Raw genomic sequence first — 16,667 nt, forward strand, 5'->3', positions numbered from 1 at the left:
TGGATCAAGAAAACCACAGATAAAGCAGAATTATGACCTACTTAGAGAATTTCTTCACCCCCAAAGTAGAGGAATGTTACAATGTTTATACAGAGGAATTTCAAAAGTGCTGTGTATCAGTGACTGGCAGGAGTCTCTTACTCTTCCCCTTTCCAAAAGGGAATGAGTGTTGTCTCTGCTTCACCATTTTAGCTTATAGACTAATGGAACCAAAAGGCCACATCTAGACCAGTTAGAGGATTATGCATTAACCAGAAACCCTTGTCTTAGCATTGGAGATATTAAATGGACCATCGACTCACTAGAGAGGAATCCGAAAGAAGAGAGGGCCAGACAGACATCTGTTAAAAAGAAGAATGGACTATGGCAGAATATTATTACGTGTTTGGCAAACTGATTTCATCTTCTTCCTGGGTACACAGTCAAACCACATTTTCCAGCCCTCTGTAATTAGGTTTGGGCCATGTGACTGAGCTCAGGCCATTGGAACCTGAATGGAAGTTGTATTGTCATGTCTAGGCCTTACCCAGACAAGTCTCCCATATGTAATTTGCCACCTCCCACCCCTGCTGACCTCAGTAAATTGTGATAAAGCAAACAAACAAAACAAATGGTGTTCAATCTCAAGTGCCATTTGTGTTTCTTTTCCTGGGAACTGTCCAGAACGTCTACACATTTTTCTATTGGGTTACTGATTTAATTTTTCCTTACTCATTTGTAAAACTTCTTTATATGTTAAAGAAGTTACACAAGTTGAATGTTTTTTCCTCAGTTTGCCAAGTGTCTAGGGTGTTTTTTTCCTATGTACTTTTGTTAATGGAGTTGAATTTATCCATATTTTCCTTTATAACTCGTGAGTCTTTTTTTACATTAGAAAAGCCTTCCAGGGCACCTCGGTGGCTCAGTCAGTTAAGCGTCCAACTTGGGCTCAGGTCATGATCTCACAGTTCTTGAGTTCAAGCCCCATGTTGGGCTCTGTGCTGGCAGCTCAGAGCCTGGAGCCTGCTTCAGATTCTGTGACTCCCTCTCTCTCTGCTTCTCCCCCGCTCAACCTTTGTCTCTCTATGTCTCTCAAAAAATAAATGAACATTAAAAAAAAATTTTTTTAATAAAAAAAAAAAGCCTTCCCTGTTTAAAGATTATTTAAAGATTTCTCCCATTACTTCCTCTAGTATTACGATTTTATTTTCCAAGCTTAAATCTTTGCTGGATATAGAACTTACTTTGGTGTAGGAAGTAAGGATCCGCTACACTTTTCTAAGTGGCTACTAATCTATCTGAGCTCCACTTAGTAAGTAATCCCTCCACTTCTCACTGATCTAAAATGCTACCTTTCTTAGATGATATTAAATTCCCATGTGATCTTTATTTATTTCCAGAATTTCTATTACACTGATGTCTATTACTCATGCACAATTTCTAAGCTATCTGAATTACTAAAATTTTATAGTGTTCTTTGATATTTGGTGCAGCAAGTCTTTTCTCATTTCTCTCCTTTTTCAGAAATGTCCTTTCTACTCTTGCTTTTTATTTTCCCATCGGACTTTAGAAAGAAAACTGTTAATGTTTTTATTGAAATTACTCTAAACTGATGAATCAATTTAGGGAAAAATGACATATCATTTTGAATAGAAAGTGATTCCTACCAAAAAACATGAACTTACTCCCTGTTCTTTTTTTTTTCCAGCTCTGAGATATAATTTGACATATAACACTGTGTAAGTTTAAAGCATACAATGTATTCACTCCCCACTCTTAACACCGCACTGAATAAAATTTAAAATCCTGATTCTGAATATATCCTGCTGTTCCACCCAAAAATTTTACACTGGGATAGAAATTTAATTATTACCAACATAATATAGTTATTCAACCAATACATGCAGTAAACTAAATCACAAATATATATCACCTAACACAATAAATGAGAATTTCCAACATCAATCATTTATTTCCAGCTAATGCTTTCTTATTACCAACTGGAATGGCATGTTAAAATTTAAAATATGGTTACATGATAATCATCAGGGAATATACTTAGAGGTTTACCTAATATATGTTAGAATGCTTCTGCCACCGTTCCAAGTGATCATTTAAAACATAAAACTAACTTCCATTCATTGGCTTTACCTCTAGAATAAAACTTTTATACTTCATATATACATTTTTTCCTTCAGTCCTGGTTGGTATTAATAGTTATATTAATTAAAGCCTGTCAGCGATTTACCTCTAGGGTTGACAGCAGAACTTCCATTCCTGTAGAACCTTTGGCTGTCATTTCTCTCCTTGTCTTTTCTGAAAGGTATAAAAAAGTTTTCTTCTAAGACATGAAAGAAAAAAATTACATATAATTCTATTGTATAGCTAATGTAGAATCCACAGGACTCCATTGATTTAGTAAACATTCTAAATTGGTTCTTAGATGTTTCTCCCTCTGATACTGCTAATTATACTCTGTGGGAACTTCCAGATCTCAGTTTACAAGACCTTCCTTGCATTTGATCACATTTCCTATCATGAACTAGATGAATCCTTATCAATCCATCTGTAATCTTAAAATCAACAGTAAAGTGTAGATACCAGAACTGCAGGTGAGGTAGGAGTAGTAATGGTAGGCCTCTTTATTATCTTTATGCCTAGAATTAGAAAATATTTAGTCAAAATTGGTGAAAACAAAAACCTAGTACCATTTTCAAATGTTTTTACTGAACTAATACTATTTTAAAATTCTGAATTACACAAAAATACAAAACTAGGGAAGAGCTGCTTCTGCAAGACTCTGGAGATCAGATCACCCAAATAATCCCTTTTATCTCACTGAGATTGGGAGCAGGGGGAACAGTATACATTTTCCTCTATTTAAAGGGTTCTAGAGCTTCTCCACGATTCTTTTCCTTTGATTGACAAGATAAGAAAGGTAGAAAGGTAGACATTTAGATAGACCACACACAAATTATATGTACTTTACCTATATCACTTCATTTATGACTCACTTTAACTGTCCAGGAGAAAACTTACTATTTTTACAGACCAGAAATTTGAGTTCAGAAAGAAGAAATCTGTACAATGTCATTGAGCAGGTAAGTGTAACAGTAAGAGACTGAGTGATCCGGATGTTTCTGAACCCAAAGCTTACAGTCTTTCACTGATTTAGTGTATTTCTAAAAGAGCCACAGGAATCATTCCTTTATATAGGACTGTTGGTACAAGAGACTTGATGACCCTCTCCAACTGTTTCACACCTAAACATTAGTGCCAGAAATTCTTTTAACATAGAATGACAATGCCATTCCTTTCACATTTTGAGATTTTAAAAAGAGAACACAAATAATCCATTCTCAATACAGCACATATTACATAGTAAAGTTCAAGAGATTGGTAATACCAAATGTGTTCTACACAGGGATGATCAAGGAGTCTAAGAGCAGAATGAGCCCCGAAGCCCTGATAAGGGGAGGGGGTAAAAGTGAGACTAGGCCTTTAGAACACCACACTTCTGCCCAAAGCAAATCCTGTTCAACTTGCATCGTGAAAGAACGAAAAAGCCATACGTGGTATAATTCTGCCACATACAAATTATATATTTACAATTTCACAAGGAAATGAAGTGTAAAATGTAGACGACAAGTCACAAAATCTTGGGAAAAAACTCATTAGTCTGATACCCATCTGAAAATTAGGTTATTCTAAATTATAAGTTATTACAAAAAGGGACAAATGTGCTACAGAGAAGTTATAGTAAAATATTATTTATAATAACTATTAGTAACTACCTACAAAATAAATATGGAGATTAGAAACCATATTTTTCTTTAAAACAACAAACTCATGCTATCATGCATCATCTTGGGTCCAGATAACGAATTTTGTAAAACTTACAGAAGTCTTACAATCTGTTTAAATATAAACTTGAATAAGTGACTGTTCATCTCCTTACCCCTTGCCATAATTACTAATGCTTAGAAGAATGACAAATTTCTTTACCTACAAAAAAAGGAAACACTCATAAATATTCGTAAAACTCAATTCCCTTTTAAAAAGTATATGATTCATGGGGCACCTGGATGGCTCAGTTAAGCAGCTGACTTCCACCCAGGTCATGATCTCCTGGTTTGTGAGTTCGAGCCCCACTTCGGGCTCTGTGCTGACAACTCAGTGCCTGGAGCCTGCTTCGAATTCTGTGTCTCCCTCTCTCTCTGCCCCTCCCCCACTCATGCCCTGTCTATCTCTCTCTCTCTCAAAAGTAAACATTAAAAAAATTTAAAAAATAAAAGTATGGGATTCCTCTGCTGACCCTTCATTTCCCTGGGCCAGCTGCCTCCATCAGTAAGCACTGAGTTATAAAATAAATATTGTTTAAATATCTACAATGTACCCTTGATTTAACCTTTTAAATAACACAACTGATTTACTATTTTTTTTTTACATTTATTTATTTTTGAGAGACAGAATACAAGTGTGGAAGGGGCAGAGAGAGAAGAAGACACAGAATCCAAAGCAGGCTGAAGGCTCGGAGCTGTCAGCACAGAGCCCAAAGCAGGACTCTAACTCACAAACCGTGAGATCATGACCTGAGCCAAAGTCAGACACTTAACCGACTGAGCCACCCAGGGACCCCCACAATTGATTTACTACTAAAGTCAAATGATTTTTCAATATTAATCACACAGAATAGTCAGAAGACTGAGATCTCCTCTACTAACAAACCATTACATTTTCACTTTCATGGAAGACCAAAAACTCTCCTTATTGTAACATCCACGATCATCTAGTTTATTCCACACGCTAAACGAAAACTAGGTGCCATACAGTTTTTTACTATACTCTAGATTCTGTCATAATCTAAGGGGGTTTCGATGTCAATGATTCAAATACCTAGCTGCATAGTTTTTTGACAACAAAACCCTTCTCCTTTGCTCTAATTTATCAACCCTTGCAATTCTCGTACCCCAAACTGTCCTACCTCTGGAATCTTAACCTATGATCTCCCTCTATCAGACCCCAGACTCCTAACACTCCTTCTTTCTTTTCGAAAGATTAGGGAAGTCTCACTGTCACTTTCACTGAAACTTCCTAACTCATCAAAGGTAGTGCTATTTTCAGGTAAAATCAGGTCTAGACTTAACCACCACAAAGCTTTCTAATTAAGTAAATGCTAAAATGTGCATTCTCTTTCCTACATCACAGTAAAAATAATGCCATAAGAATTTCTTCTCCTAGTTTAAGATTGTTAGTACCAAAAATTCACCATTTCCATCCTTATTTGGAAACACAAAACTACTGTTTTCACCTACCTCAACTCACAGCCATCACCATCTGCCCTGCCATAGCCCACAGCTATTCCAAACGTTGTACCAGTCCTCTACCTGTGGACTCTCAATCCCTGGGCCTCTGTTCCCAACTCTCAGCATCTATATTTCCCTCAATGAATTGAGACAAAGTGATCTGTTAAGTATGGATGAAACTCTATAAACAATTACCAAAATCCATATACTCATGTATCAAAGCCTTGACAATTTTGCATTCCTTTTTCCAGTCAGGGTATTGGAAGAGGATGTGTCCTTTTTACTACATTCTGAATCCCATCCTTTCTACCTACTTATAAAGCTATAGCTTCAACCTCCACCCACATACTGTTTTTTATTTTCCCATATACTTAACAAACCTTATTTTACCTTGCCTCTTCCTCTATTTCTTTGTTTTCTCAGTGAAACTCTCTCCAACAACAGCAAAAAAACTCTATACTCCCCATCGTTATTTCATTTGCCACTCATATTACAGCATACTGTAATCTTCCTTCTAATTCCACCACTTGAAAGTGCTCTTGTTGTGGCCAGTAATTTATTATCAAGTCAAAAAGGTCTTTATTTTAACTGACCTCTCTATGTTACTTAACATTACTGACAATGCTTCTTCCCTTGGCTTTTTCAAAAGTCCTTCCCAGTTCTTATACCGCTACATGCTTTCCTCAACACTTTCAATAATCTGAATGTTATATTTAACAGGCAAGGATTTTAAAGCAGCTATTATAATTACATTCTATTACATTAAGGAAAATACAAGGTCACTATGAACAAAAATATAGGAAATCACAACAGAAAAATTAAAAGTATGATGAAGAACCAAATGCACATTTCAGAAAAGAAAAATACAATGTGTGAAATAAATATCAGATAGACATAATGGTAGACTGCAGAGGAAAAGGGCAGAGAACTTGAATAGAAAAAGGGAAATTTATCCAATCTGAATAACAGAATTAAAATTGAATAACAGGAGCCTCAAGGACTTCTGAAACAATCTCCACAAGTCTAACATATGTATAATTATAGACCCAAAAGAAGAGAGAATGAAGAAAATAAAATTTTTTGATCAGCCAAAAATTTCCTAAATGTGAAAAAAGACACAAATGTAAAAGTTTGAAAAGCTCAGCAAATTCCAAGCAGCATAAATACTAAGAAAACTACAGGCAAACTTCTGAAAACCAAAAGTAATGGAACAATCGTGAACTCAACCAGAGAAAAATGACACATAACTTTCAGAAAACAAAGATTCAAAAATAGCAGACATCACCTTTGAAATTATGGAGGCCACAAAATAGTGGAAGCACTGTTTTATGTGCACTCTAAATGCTGAAAGATAAAAACTGCCAACCCAGAATTCTATACCCAGTGAAAATATCCTTCAAGAATTAGGTGAAAAAAATCCACTGTCAGACAAAAGGAAAAAAATTCTTAGACAGCAGACCCGTCCACTAGAAATGCCAAAGGAAATTCTGTAGGCTATCAGGGAAATTATACCAGACCAAACTCACATCTTTAGGAAAGAATAGAGCTTCAGAAATGGTAAATATCTGAGTAAAATAAAAACTACTTTTTTTTTCTTAGTGTCTTTAAAATACACATGATTTCTTAAAGCAAAAATTGTCTTTTGGGGTTTGTAACGTATACAGATGTGATAAATACCACAAGTATCGCTAAAGAATGTAAATATAAATGGATATATAACGTGCCAAGGATTCCAAATTTTATATGAGGTTACAATATCAATTCTAAGCAAAGGATAAAAAGTTACTGATTGTTTATTATGATTTTCAGAGGAATGATTTCTTAAAAATGCAAATAGGTATAACTAAAAAGTCAATAGGTAAATTAAAATGGAATTCTAAAAAATGGTCAAATAATAAAAAAGAGGACAGGACAAAGAGAAACGAGAAATAAAAACAGAAAGGACAGAAAACAAATAACTATAAACCTAAGTCCAATTAATGTTATATTAAATTTTATCAAACTAAATGCTCAAATTAAAAAGCAGAGAATGTCAAACTGTTACCTACAGAAGACACACTTTAGATGCAAAAATACAAATAGGCTAGAAGAAAAAGAATAGGAAAAGCTAATCATGTAACCAAGTATAAAAAAGCTGGAGAGGCTATACTAATATCAGACAAAACAAACATCAAGGTAAAGAAAATTACTAAAGATAAAGATGAACATCCCATAATGATAACAGGGTAAATTCATCAAGGACATAAAAATCCTAAACATGAATGCACTTTGTCATTTTCACAGGACTCTCTTATAGCAAAATACAAAATGTAGACCGTTCCCAGAACACAAATCTCAGCTTTCTCCCTCTCTACCTCCTCCTGAGAAAATATCGCTTCACTTCCATTAATTTAACTACCAAGCTTTTGGTTCTCAATCCTGATCTTTATTCAGAACTCTGAAATTCAGCAGAATTTTCCACTTTTTCTCCTAACTATTTTACAAGGCATAAACTTGTGGAAGCAGTAATTACAATGTTGTAATTGTTGGGTTTCTACCATCTATGAACACAATATGTATGATGATAACAGCACAAAGGAATAAGAGAGAAATGGAGCTATATTGGGAAAAAAGTTTCAATATTTTATCAGAATTAAATTAGTATTAATCTGAAGTTCAATGTATACTGTAATCCCTATAGGAGCCACTAAGAAAACAACTAAAATCTTTAAAAACTAAAAGATCAACAGATGACACAAAAGAAGGCAGTAGAGGATGAGAAGAGGAATATAAAAGACCTGAATCATACAGAAAACAGCAAAAAGGCAGATGTAAACCCAATCATCCAAGAAACAAGTACATTAATTTGGAAACCAAAAATACTCAGATTAGATTTTTAAAAAGCAAGATCCAAAAATATACTATTTCCAAGAAACATGCTCTAGAATAAAAAGCAGAAACAAACTGAAAGGAAAAGGAGAAGGAAAAGGTATAATATGCAAAGAGTAACCATAACAGCTAGAAGGGTTGCATTATTAAACAGATTTTCAATCTAGAAATATTACTGGAGACAAAGACAGACATTTCATAATGGCCAAACAGTCTTTGACGTCAGGAAGATTTAACAACTCTAAATGTATACACACAGCCTCAAAATACATAAACCAAAACTGCCAAAACTGAAAAGGAAAATATACAGTTCACCAACAGGTAGAGAATTCAATACCCAATTTTTAACAATTAACAGAGAAGCTAAACTAGAAAATCAACAAGGTATATAAGATTTGAACACTATCAACCAAACTGATGTAACCAACAACATTGATAGGATACTCCACACAACAACAGCAGATGGAATACTCAAGTGCACATGGAACATTCTCCAGTGACCATATACTAGGCCATAAAACATGTCTCAATAAATTCAAAAGGACTAAAATCATACAAATCTCCAACCACAGTGGAATTAAATTGGAAAACAACAGAAAGAAATTGGGAAATTCTGAAATAATGGGAAATTAAACAACACAATGCTAAATAATCCATGGGTCAAAGAAGAAATCACAAAAGAAATTAGAACAAATGTGAACTGAATGAAAATCAAACTACAACATATCAATATCTGAAGAATGCAGTGTTAATAGGGAAATTTACAGCTTTAATGCCCACATTAGAAAAGAAAGGTCTCAAAATCAAAAATCAATAATCAAAGTTTCAATTTAAGAAAATGGAAAGGGAAGCAAAAATCAAACTCAAAGCAAGCAGAAGGAAGGAAGCAATAAAGATTAGAGATCGATGAAAGAGAAAAAAAGAAAAACAGAGGTAATCAAGTTGGTGCTTTCAAAAGAGCAACAAAATTGACAAATGTTTAGCTAGACCTGAGTCTAGCACTGTTGACATTTTGGGCCAAATAATTCTTTCTTGTAGGACATTGTCCTATGTGTTACATAATGTTCAGCAGCATCCCTGGCCTCTCTCCACTAGATGCCAGTAACAATCCCCTTCTCAAATTTCACAACCCCAAATATCTCCAAACATTACCAGTATCCTGAGGCAAGTGGAGGGAAAAATCACCCCTGGTTGAGAACCGCTGAGCTAGACAGACCAAGAAAAGAGACAGATGACACAAATAACAAAAATCAAGAATGCAGAAAGAACATCACTTCCTACCCTACAGAAACTGAAAGGATTATAAGGGAATTATTATCAACAGATGTATGCCAACAAATTAGACCATTTACCTGAAATGGATAATTATTATGTTTCTAGAGAAAAAAATTAAGGGTAAATTACAAACAGTATCATGCATGCTGCAAATAAGTAGTACATTATTAAAGACAGAAAATGTAATGCGTCCAAGGAAAACTAGCACTAAATTGTGGAAATACATGTTTCAACTATGTAAACAGGCATTGTAGGAGTTTGGTGTTATTGTTGTTGTTGTTGTTGTTTTTTAATTACAAGTAGTACATTTAAATTATGAGTAGCATGTCCTTACTGCAACAAATCTAACAGTAGAAAAGTACCTTAAGTAAATTAGGAACTTACCTCATTCCCCTCCATTTCTATCCCATTGATAACTACTGCTAAACATTTGGTATGCATATTTATGGTTTTGTTTTTGCTTTTTTGCCTTGCTCATACAAACATTACATACATTTATAATGATTTTGTATAAAAATTAGTTTACACATACAGTTATATAAGCCAAAGAAACTTGCTTTTTTACTTAATATGTTAAACTTAGGACTCCAGAAACAATGCATATGGTTCCGCATACAAACTGTATGTTCCATATATCACAAATAACTCACTGATAATAGCTGCATAATATAGTTTTAAAGTTCCACAATTTGGCTACATCAAAATTAATTCAACCATTTTCTCACTGATGGATATTTAGGTTGTATCTTAGTCTTTGATAGGCAAACAATGTTGCAAAACATCCTCACACACTCTCTTCTATACTACCATTTTTATTTCAAACACATTCCTGAGAGTCAACCAGCAAGTGCACTTTAAATTTTAATAAATATCGCCAGATTCTTTTCTTCCAAGTTAGTAATAATTACTGCACCACCAACAGTGTATAAGAATACCCTATTTTCCATGTCCCCAAAACAGGATATTATCATTTTCTAATTTCTGCCAACCTAACCAGTGAGAAGTATCTCTGTTGTTTTTATCAGTAATTCCCAACTTTCAAGGAGGTAAAGAACCTTTTCCTAGGCTTACTGGTTATTTGCATTTCTTCTTCCTTGAACTACAAATTTCTAATCTTTCTCTCTCAAATGGATAGCAAACAGCATCATCCTATAAATGATGACGGGACAATCTTCCACTTCTAACTTACACTGTGTTGACTGCCTAATCCAAGGCACTATAAACAAAGTCCCTGTATTACACAACTCAGGGGACAGTGCTTAGGGGCTGGTCCCCCAGTGGTGAATGGCATAGGAGAGGGGCAGTCTGGGTAGTGGTACACTTGGGGCATTTTCAGTGGTGATGCTGGAATAGGAGGGCTTCCAGGCTGTGATGGGAAAAGTCTGCAGCGGCAGAGGCAGGGTACACAAGTGTTATTCATGTGTCTGAGGAATTTGTTTTCTTTTGGTTTTGTTGGTTTTGTTCTGAAGAGGTATTTCATATAACAATACAATGAATATCCTTGGTACATCTAACTTTGCACCATTACAGTGTACATCCTTGTATATAGACCTTGGTTGATAAGCACAATACTTCCAAAGGCTAGAACCCAGTTAGTGACTTCCTGAATTAAAAAGTACAGGCACGTATTTTAGATTTTTGTTAGAAATAAATGTCATCTGTTAGAGATATCTCCTCAACCACCCCCGAAATACATGGACTGAATAGGAGGAAGTTATCAAAATAGTAATAGTCTATGACCATTTAGAAGGGTTAAGATACTGAGTTCTTAAACACAGTTCAATGCTTACTGAAGGACCTGAAACTTCAGAATAATGAAATAATTGAAAATTAAATAAAATACTAATTAGGGGCACCTGGGTATCTCAGTCGGTCGGTTAAGTGTCCGACCTCAGCTCAGGTCACGATCTCACGGTTCATGGGTTCGAGCCCCACATCGGGCTCTGTGCCGACAGCTCAGAGCCTGGAGCCTGCTTTAGATTCTGTGTCTCCCTCTCTCTCTCTGCCCCTACCCCGTTTGCATTCTATCTCTCTCTTTCAAAAATAAAAAAAAAAAATTCTAAAAATTATTTTAAAAAATAATAAAAATAAAATACTAAAATTACAAAATGTCTGGACTTTAATTTTAGCAGAATGTCTTCAATGTATCACTGTTAAATATTAAGGCAGCTGCTGGTTTACCCTTATTTAACTAAAGAAAAATCAGGTGTTTTGTGGGTTTTTTTTTTGTTTTTTTTTTTTTTGGTTTTTGGGGTTTTTTTCTGTTTTTGTTTTCGTTTTAATCAACCACAGGTTTTGGAACCTTAAATTCCTTTTTTAGCATCTACTGAAATGATTAAATAGATTTTATTTGACCTGTTCAAATAATGTTATACTGGTATAGTTCGTGATATTAAGCCATTTTACATTCCTAAAATAAGTGCTCTTTAGCAATGACATTCATTTTTTAATGTATACTTAGACTTAATTCACTAATGTTTTATTTGGGATTTTTCATATTTGTATTCCTAAGTGCAAAGTCAGTACCCTTCCTCTTTCGTACTCTGTCGAGATTTTGATACCAATTCAGTAATATTGACTTCATAAAATAGAGCACTGAAGCCTAACTACAGGTACCATTTACTGAACATTTTAGCATTCTTTTTTTTTAAGATTTTTTTTTAAGTTTATTTATTTTGAGAGAGAGAAAGAGAGAGAGCACAAGTGGGGAAGGGGCAGAGAGAGAGGGAGAGAATCTCAAGCAGGCTCTGAACTGGTGGTGCATGCGGGGCTCGAACTCACTAACTGCCAGATCATAACCTGGGCCAAAGTCAGATGCTTAACAGACTGAGCCACCCAGGTGCCCCTGAACATTTCAGCATTCTTTTTATATGCTTCCCATGTAAATTTCATGATAATCACATGATTTCTTATCTCTATTTCGGAGATGGTGCAGCTGAATCCCACAGACTCAAAATCTCCCTCAGATCACCCACCACTGAACGAAAGAGTTTGCATTTCAAAGTAGGGATCACACTAGTAACCAATGTTCAGTGCTACTTGCCATCTTTGTGTCAACATTCTAGAACAAGAAGCACTGGAATTAAGTATTGTTTGAAAATGGTTCAGGGAATCATAATCATTTCTGGAAACAATGCTTTGAATAGCAATACCTTTCACAGTTATTCAGTTTTCTACTTCCTGAGTCTATTTGAGAAAGTTCAATTTTTACAGAAAATCATCTATTTCTCCAAAGTTTGAATATTCTTAGCATCGACTTTCGAAGAACTAAAAAAGCATTTCAAAAACAAGAGACTAAAGTTTACCTTGACTTTGAGCCAGATGAAGAATTTTTGATGTAACATATCGGGCAGTATCTGATTCTGCAGATTCAGTATTGATCTTCTCCAGCTGAGCCAGGAGTCCCACGATCCGTGAATTATTGGTAAGGCTAAGAAGAATGTTACTTTATATTAGGACACATTCTACATCAATTGTAAACTCAAAACTAGAAGATCACCGTTTAAAAAAAAAAAAAAAAACTCTACCCTTCTAAAAACATTAAGCTTTTATATCACATTTCCTTACCCTGTGTTATATAGCTCAACATTGCTAAAAATTCTATTAATTTAAATGAGAAACACATTCCATTTCAGAAAACCACAAATATGCACTCAACCCTGCCCAGCAATCTTAAATCACACCCTGAAAGTTCATCTTTACACTCTCCAAAAAGATGTCTTACATTTCCTATGCTCACCTCAAAACTCTAATCATCCCACCCACCCCAGTTCACTCTCAGTGCCTTGCTTTATAATCGTTATAAGCTCAAAAAGGCACACACTCATCTTCCCACTACCAGATCCTTAAACCTATCTGATTCTCTATCCATTCTTTCTTCTTTGTTCTCTTTCATTATACATTGCACATTTGATACTGTTCTAGGTATTACAAACAGTAAACACAACAAAAATTCATGCCCCCTACAGACTGAACATTCCAATGGTGAGAGATAAATATGTTGATAATCATACAGTATTTAAGGTGGTGGTAAGTGTTATAAAGAAAAGCAGACTGGGGGAATAAAAGGTGCAAGGTAAGGGATGCAATTTTAGACAGTGGTCAGGGAAAACCTCATTGACAGGGTATCATTTAGGGAAAGACCTGAAAGAAGTAAAGGAGTAAGCTGTGCAGAAATCTGCAGAAAGAGCTGTCCAGGGAAAAGGAGTCATGACCACGAAGACCCCAAAGCAGGGGTCTGCTGCATTCAGCTAAAGTGAGGTGACCCATGTAGCTGGAGCAGACTTAAAGGAGAGTAACAGTAAGATTTGAGGTCAGAGTGGGGGTGGGGTTGGACAGAGCACCAACATTTAAAGCTTTGCAGGCCACTGTAGGGATTTTGGTTTTTACCCTAAGAGGGATGGAAAGTTTTTGAAATGAGCGATGTGCTCTGATGTTTTAAAAAGGCTCTTTGGCATTTGGAGACTCAAAGAACAATCCCTCCCCTATTTACTTGCCTCAGCCCCTCCTGCATTTTCAATGTCTTTGCTCCTTCAATTACTTGTAGTACATCATCTCCCTCTCCCCCTTTCAACTGGATCATACCCCCCTGGCACACGAATCTCCTGCAGGAGCTCCCACTAGCTGCCACGGCATTTCCGTTACTCCTTGAAGGAGATGTCTGTGCTTGCTCTCTCCATTTTCTCACATACTGTTCACTTTTCAAGCTTGCCTTCTGCACCTCAAGATCTTCCAACCTCCTGTGGTCACTTCCTTCCTCGTTACACTCAGTCTCTCAGCACTATCAGCTCCCTCTTCCTTCACCTCCTTCTTTGGGCTTCAATGACTCCACTCTCTCATGTTCTTCCTGTCACCACCTCTCTGAGATCTCGTGATTGGCTCCTCCTCCTGTGACACATCTCTACATGCTAAAGACCCCACACAGCTCTATCCCCAGCTCTCTTCTCTTCACTCTCTCCACTCTTCAACCAGTGTGGTCTCATCTAATCCCACCACTGTTAATTATGATCTAAATGCTGCCTGGCTCCTACACTCAACTCCAGCCTCACCCTGATAGCTTACCCAACCTAGCAAGCCCAATATAAAACCACCCATTCTTCCTCTCAACCTATTCTTCTTCCAATCTTAATGCTCCCAACTCCCAAACTCACGTGAAACCATCAGTTGCTGAAGACAAAAATCTGGGCTCCCTTCCCCACACACCAACCCAATAACAGCTCCATCTCTGAAACATCTCAACTTCATCCACTTGTCTCCCTATCTACTATTACTACCCAAGTCTAAGCAATCATTCTCTCTTGCTTGGAAATCAGAGCCTCGTAACTAGTCTGCTTTCATTCTTGCTTGCCAATAATCCATTTACACGGTACTTTTTTTTTTTATCTTTTTGTTTTGAAATAATTATAAACACGCACACAAAGTTGAAAAAATAGTAGAGTGGTCCCTTCCATCTTTCGCCTAGTTTCCCCAATAGTTACATTTACATGAACTACAGGGCAACAGCAAAAACCAGGAAATTGACGTCGGTTAATTATACAGTTCTAGGCCACTTTATCACATATGTAGATTTATAGAACCACTAATATAATCAAGTTGCTGCCGAGCTAAAACCCCTTCAATGGCTTCCCTTCAGCCGTTAGGCCAAATCTTATTTACTTATCACAACATACTAGACTTTATATCATTTGGCCTCTGTCTACCTCCCCGACTTGACTTCTCACAATGTTCCCCTCACACACTGGGATCCAGTTCCAGTGGCTTTCTATCAGTTCTTTGAATACGACATGTTTTTCCCCAACCTCAAGGTCTTTGTATTTGCTGTCTTCTCAATCTGGAGGGAGGTTTCTCCCAGCTCTATTTAGAGCTGGCTCCTTCTCATTTCAGGCTACGGCCCAACCATGGGACCATTTCCTCACCAGCCCTTCCACTTCCAATATTAAAGTGTACCTATAGAGAATTTATCACAATCTGTAATTACGTAAGCTCCACAAAGGTAGAGATCTTGCATGTCACCCAGTATTTCAAACACTGACTGGTATAGCATAGGCGATACACATCTAGAAACATATGATAAACAAACAATATATGTTTTTTCAGATTAACTGTGCCCAATGCTTTGAATTTGGAAGTACTTCAACTGAAAAGGTATCTGAAGTTTGAAAAATACACATTAAGCACACATTTGAAAATATACCTAATATACCATTTAAAATAACGCAATACAGGGCACCTGGGTGGCTCAGTCAGTTGAGTGCCCAATTTCCGCTCAGGTCATGATCTCACAGCTCGTGAGTTCAAGCCCCATGTAAGGCTCTGTGCTGACAGCTCAGAGCCTGGAGCCTGCTTCAGATTCTGTGTCTCCCTCTCTCTCTGCCTCTCCCCTACTTGCTCTCTGTCTCTCTCAAAAATAAACAAACATTAAAAATATTTTTTAATTAAAAAAAAGAACACCACAAATGCACAAAACCCATGTATGTGTATGTATAATATATATGTGTATATACTATATGTAATGTATAGATACTTATATCATTAAAGACTGAACTCAGGAACACATAAGAGAATCTAGCTATCTTTCATTAAGCCACACATTAAAGATATTTGCAAAAATGTAATAAAAAATGCCAGTCTTCTTTTTGAAAATATAGTTACTTCTAAAACAAAATGTTATATTATTATACAATTGGTTTATTTCATTTTAAAATGAATAGTTTTAATTTCTCAGTTTTAATGTATAATACCATAAATATCAATAGATAAAATAACTCACATCAACAAAAACTTTTTGGAGTCTTCATCAATTTAAGAGCACTAAAAGGTTCTAAGCTAAAAAATTTAAGAACCACTCCTCTAGGCTTATCTTGCACATTTTGTGCTCCTGACCTAGAATCAGCCCTTTCTCCAAAGAGCCCTGGTTCTTTCTGGTGAGAAGTGGTACTAAGACACCACAGTTTGCAAACTAGGGAGCAAATACATCTTTAAAAACAGTTCCATAACCCAGATTTAAGAGAAATTTGCATTAAGGAAACCAAATTCTGAAATTTAATAACTGAGTGTTTCTTAAATTTTCTCCATATTATTTTTCTCTTAAAGGTCATCTCTGTATTTTTCAGTAGCTAATAAAACATCTACTATTCAAAAAATTCATGAACATACAAAACACACTAAGTGTAACACACATTCTGTTCTATTCCAAATTAAAAATTTATCAGTAACTCTTCAAATTTTTAAATTACACCA

At 35.8% G+C, this 16,667-nt stretch overlaps 1 protein-coding gene across 5 annotated transcripts in view; it reads right to left on the reverse strand.

Moving 5' to 3' along the window:
• Window positions 1-16,667, reverse strand: part of AGTPBP1 (ATP/GTP binding carboxypeptidase 1) — a 159,799-nt gene that overhangs the window by 113,365 nt on the left and 29,767 nt on the right. For all 5 annotated transcript variants that reach the window (XM_042912515.1, XM_042912511.1, XM_042912513.1 and 2 more), the window contains 2 exons: window positions 12,734-12,858; window positions 2,228-2,295 (listed from right to left, as the gene is read on the reverse strand). In XM_042912515.1, the coding sequence (XP_042768449.1) occupies window positions 2,228-2,295; window positions 12,734-12,858 (193 nt within the window). The remainder of the gene's footprint in view (window positions 1-2,227; window positions 2,296-12,733; window positions 12,859-16,667) is intronic.

Source organism: Panthera leo, chromosome D4, assembly GCF_018350215.1.
Source record: "Panthera leo isolate Ple1 chromosome D4, P.leo_Ple1_pat1.1, whole genome shotgun sequence".
NCBI lineage: Eukaryota > Metazoa > Chordata > Mammalia > Carnivora > Felidae > Panthera > Panthera leo.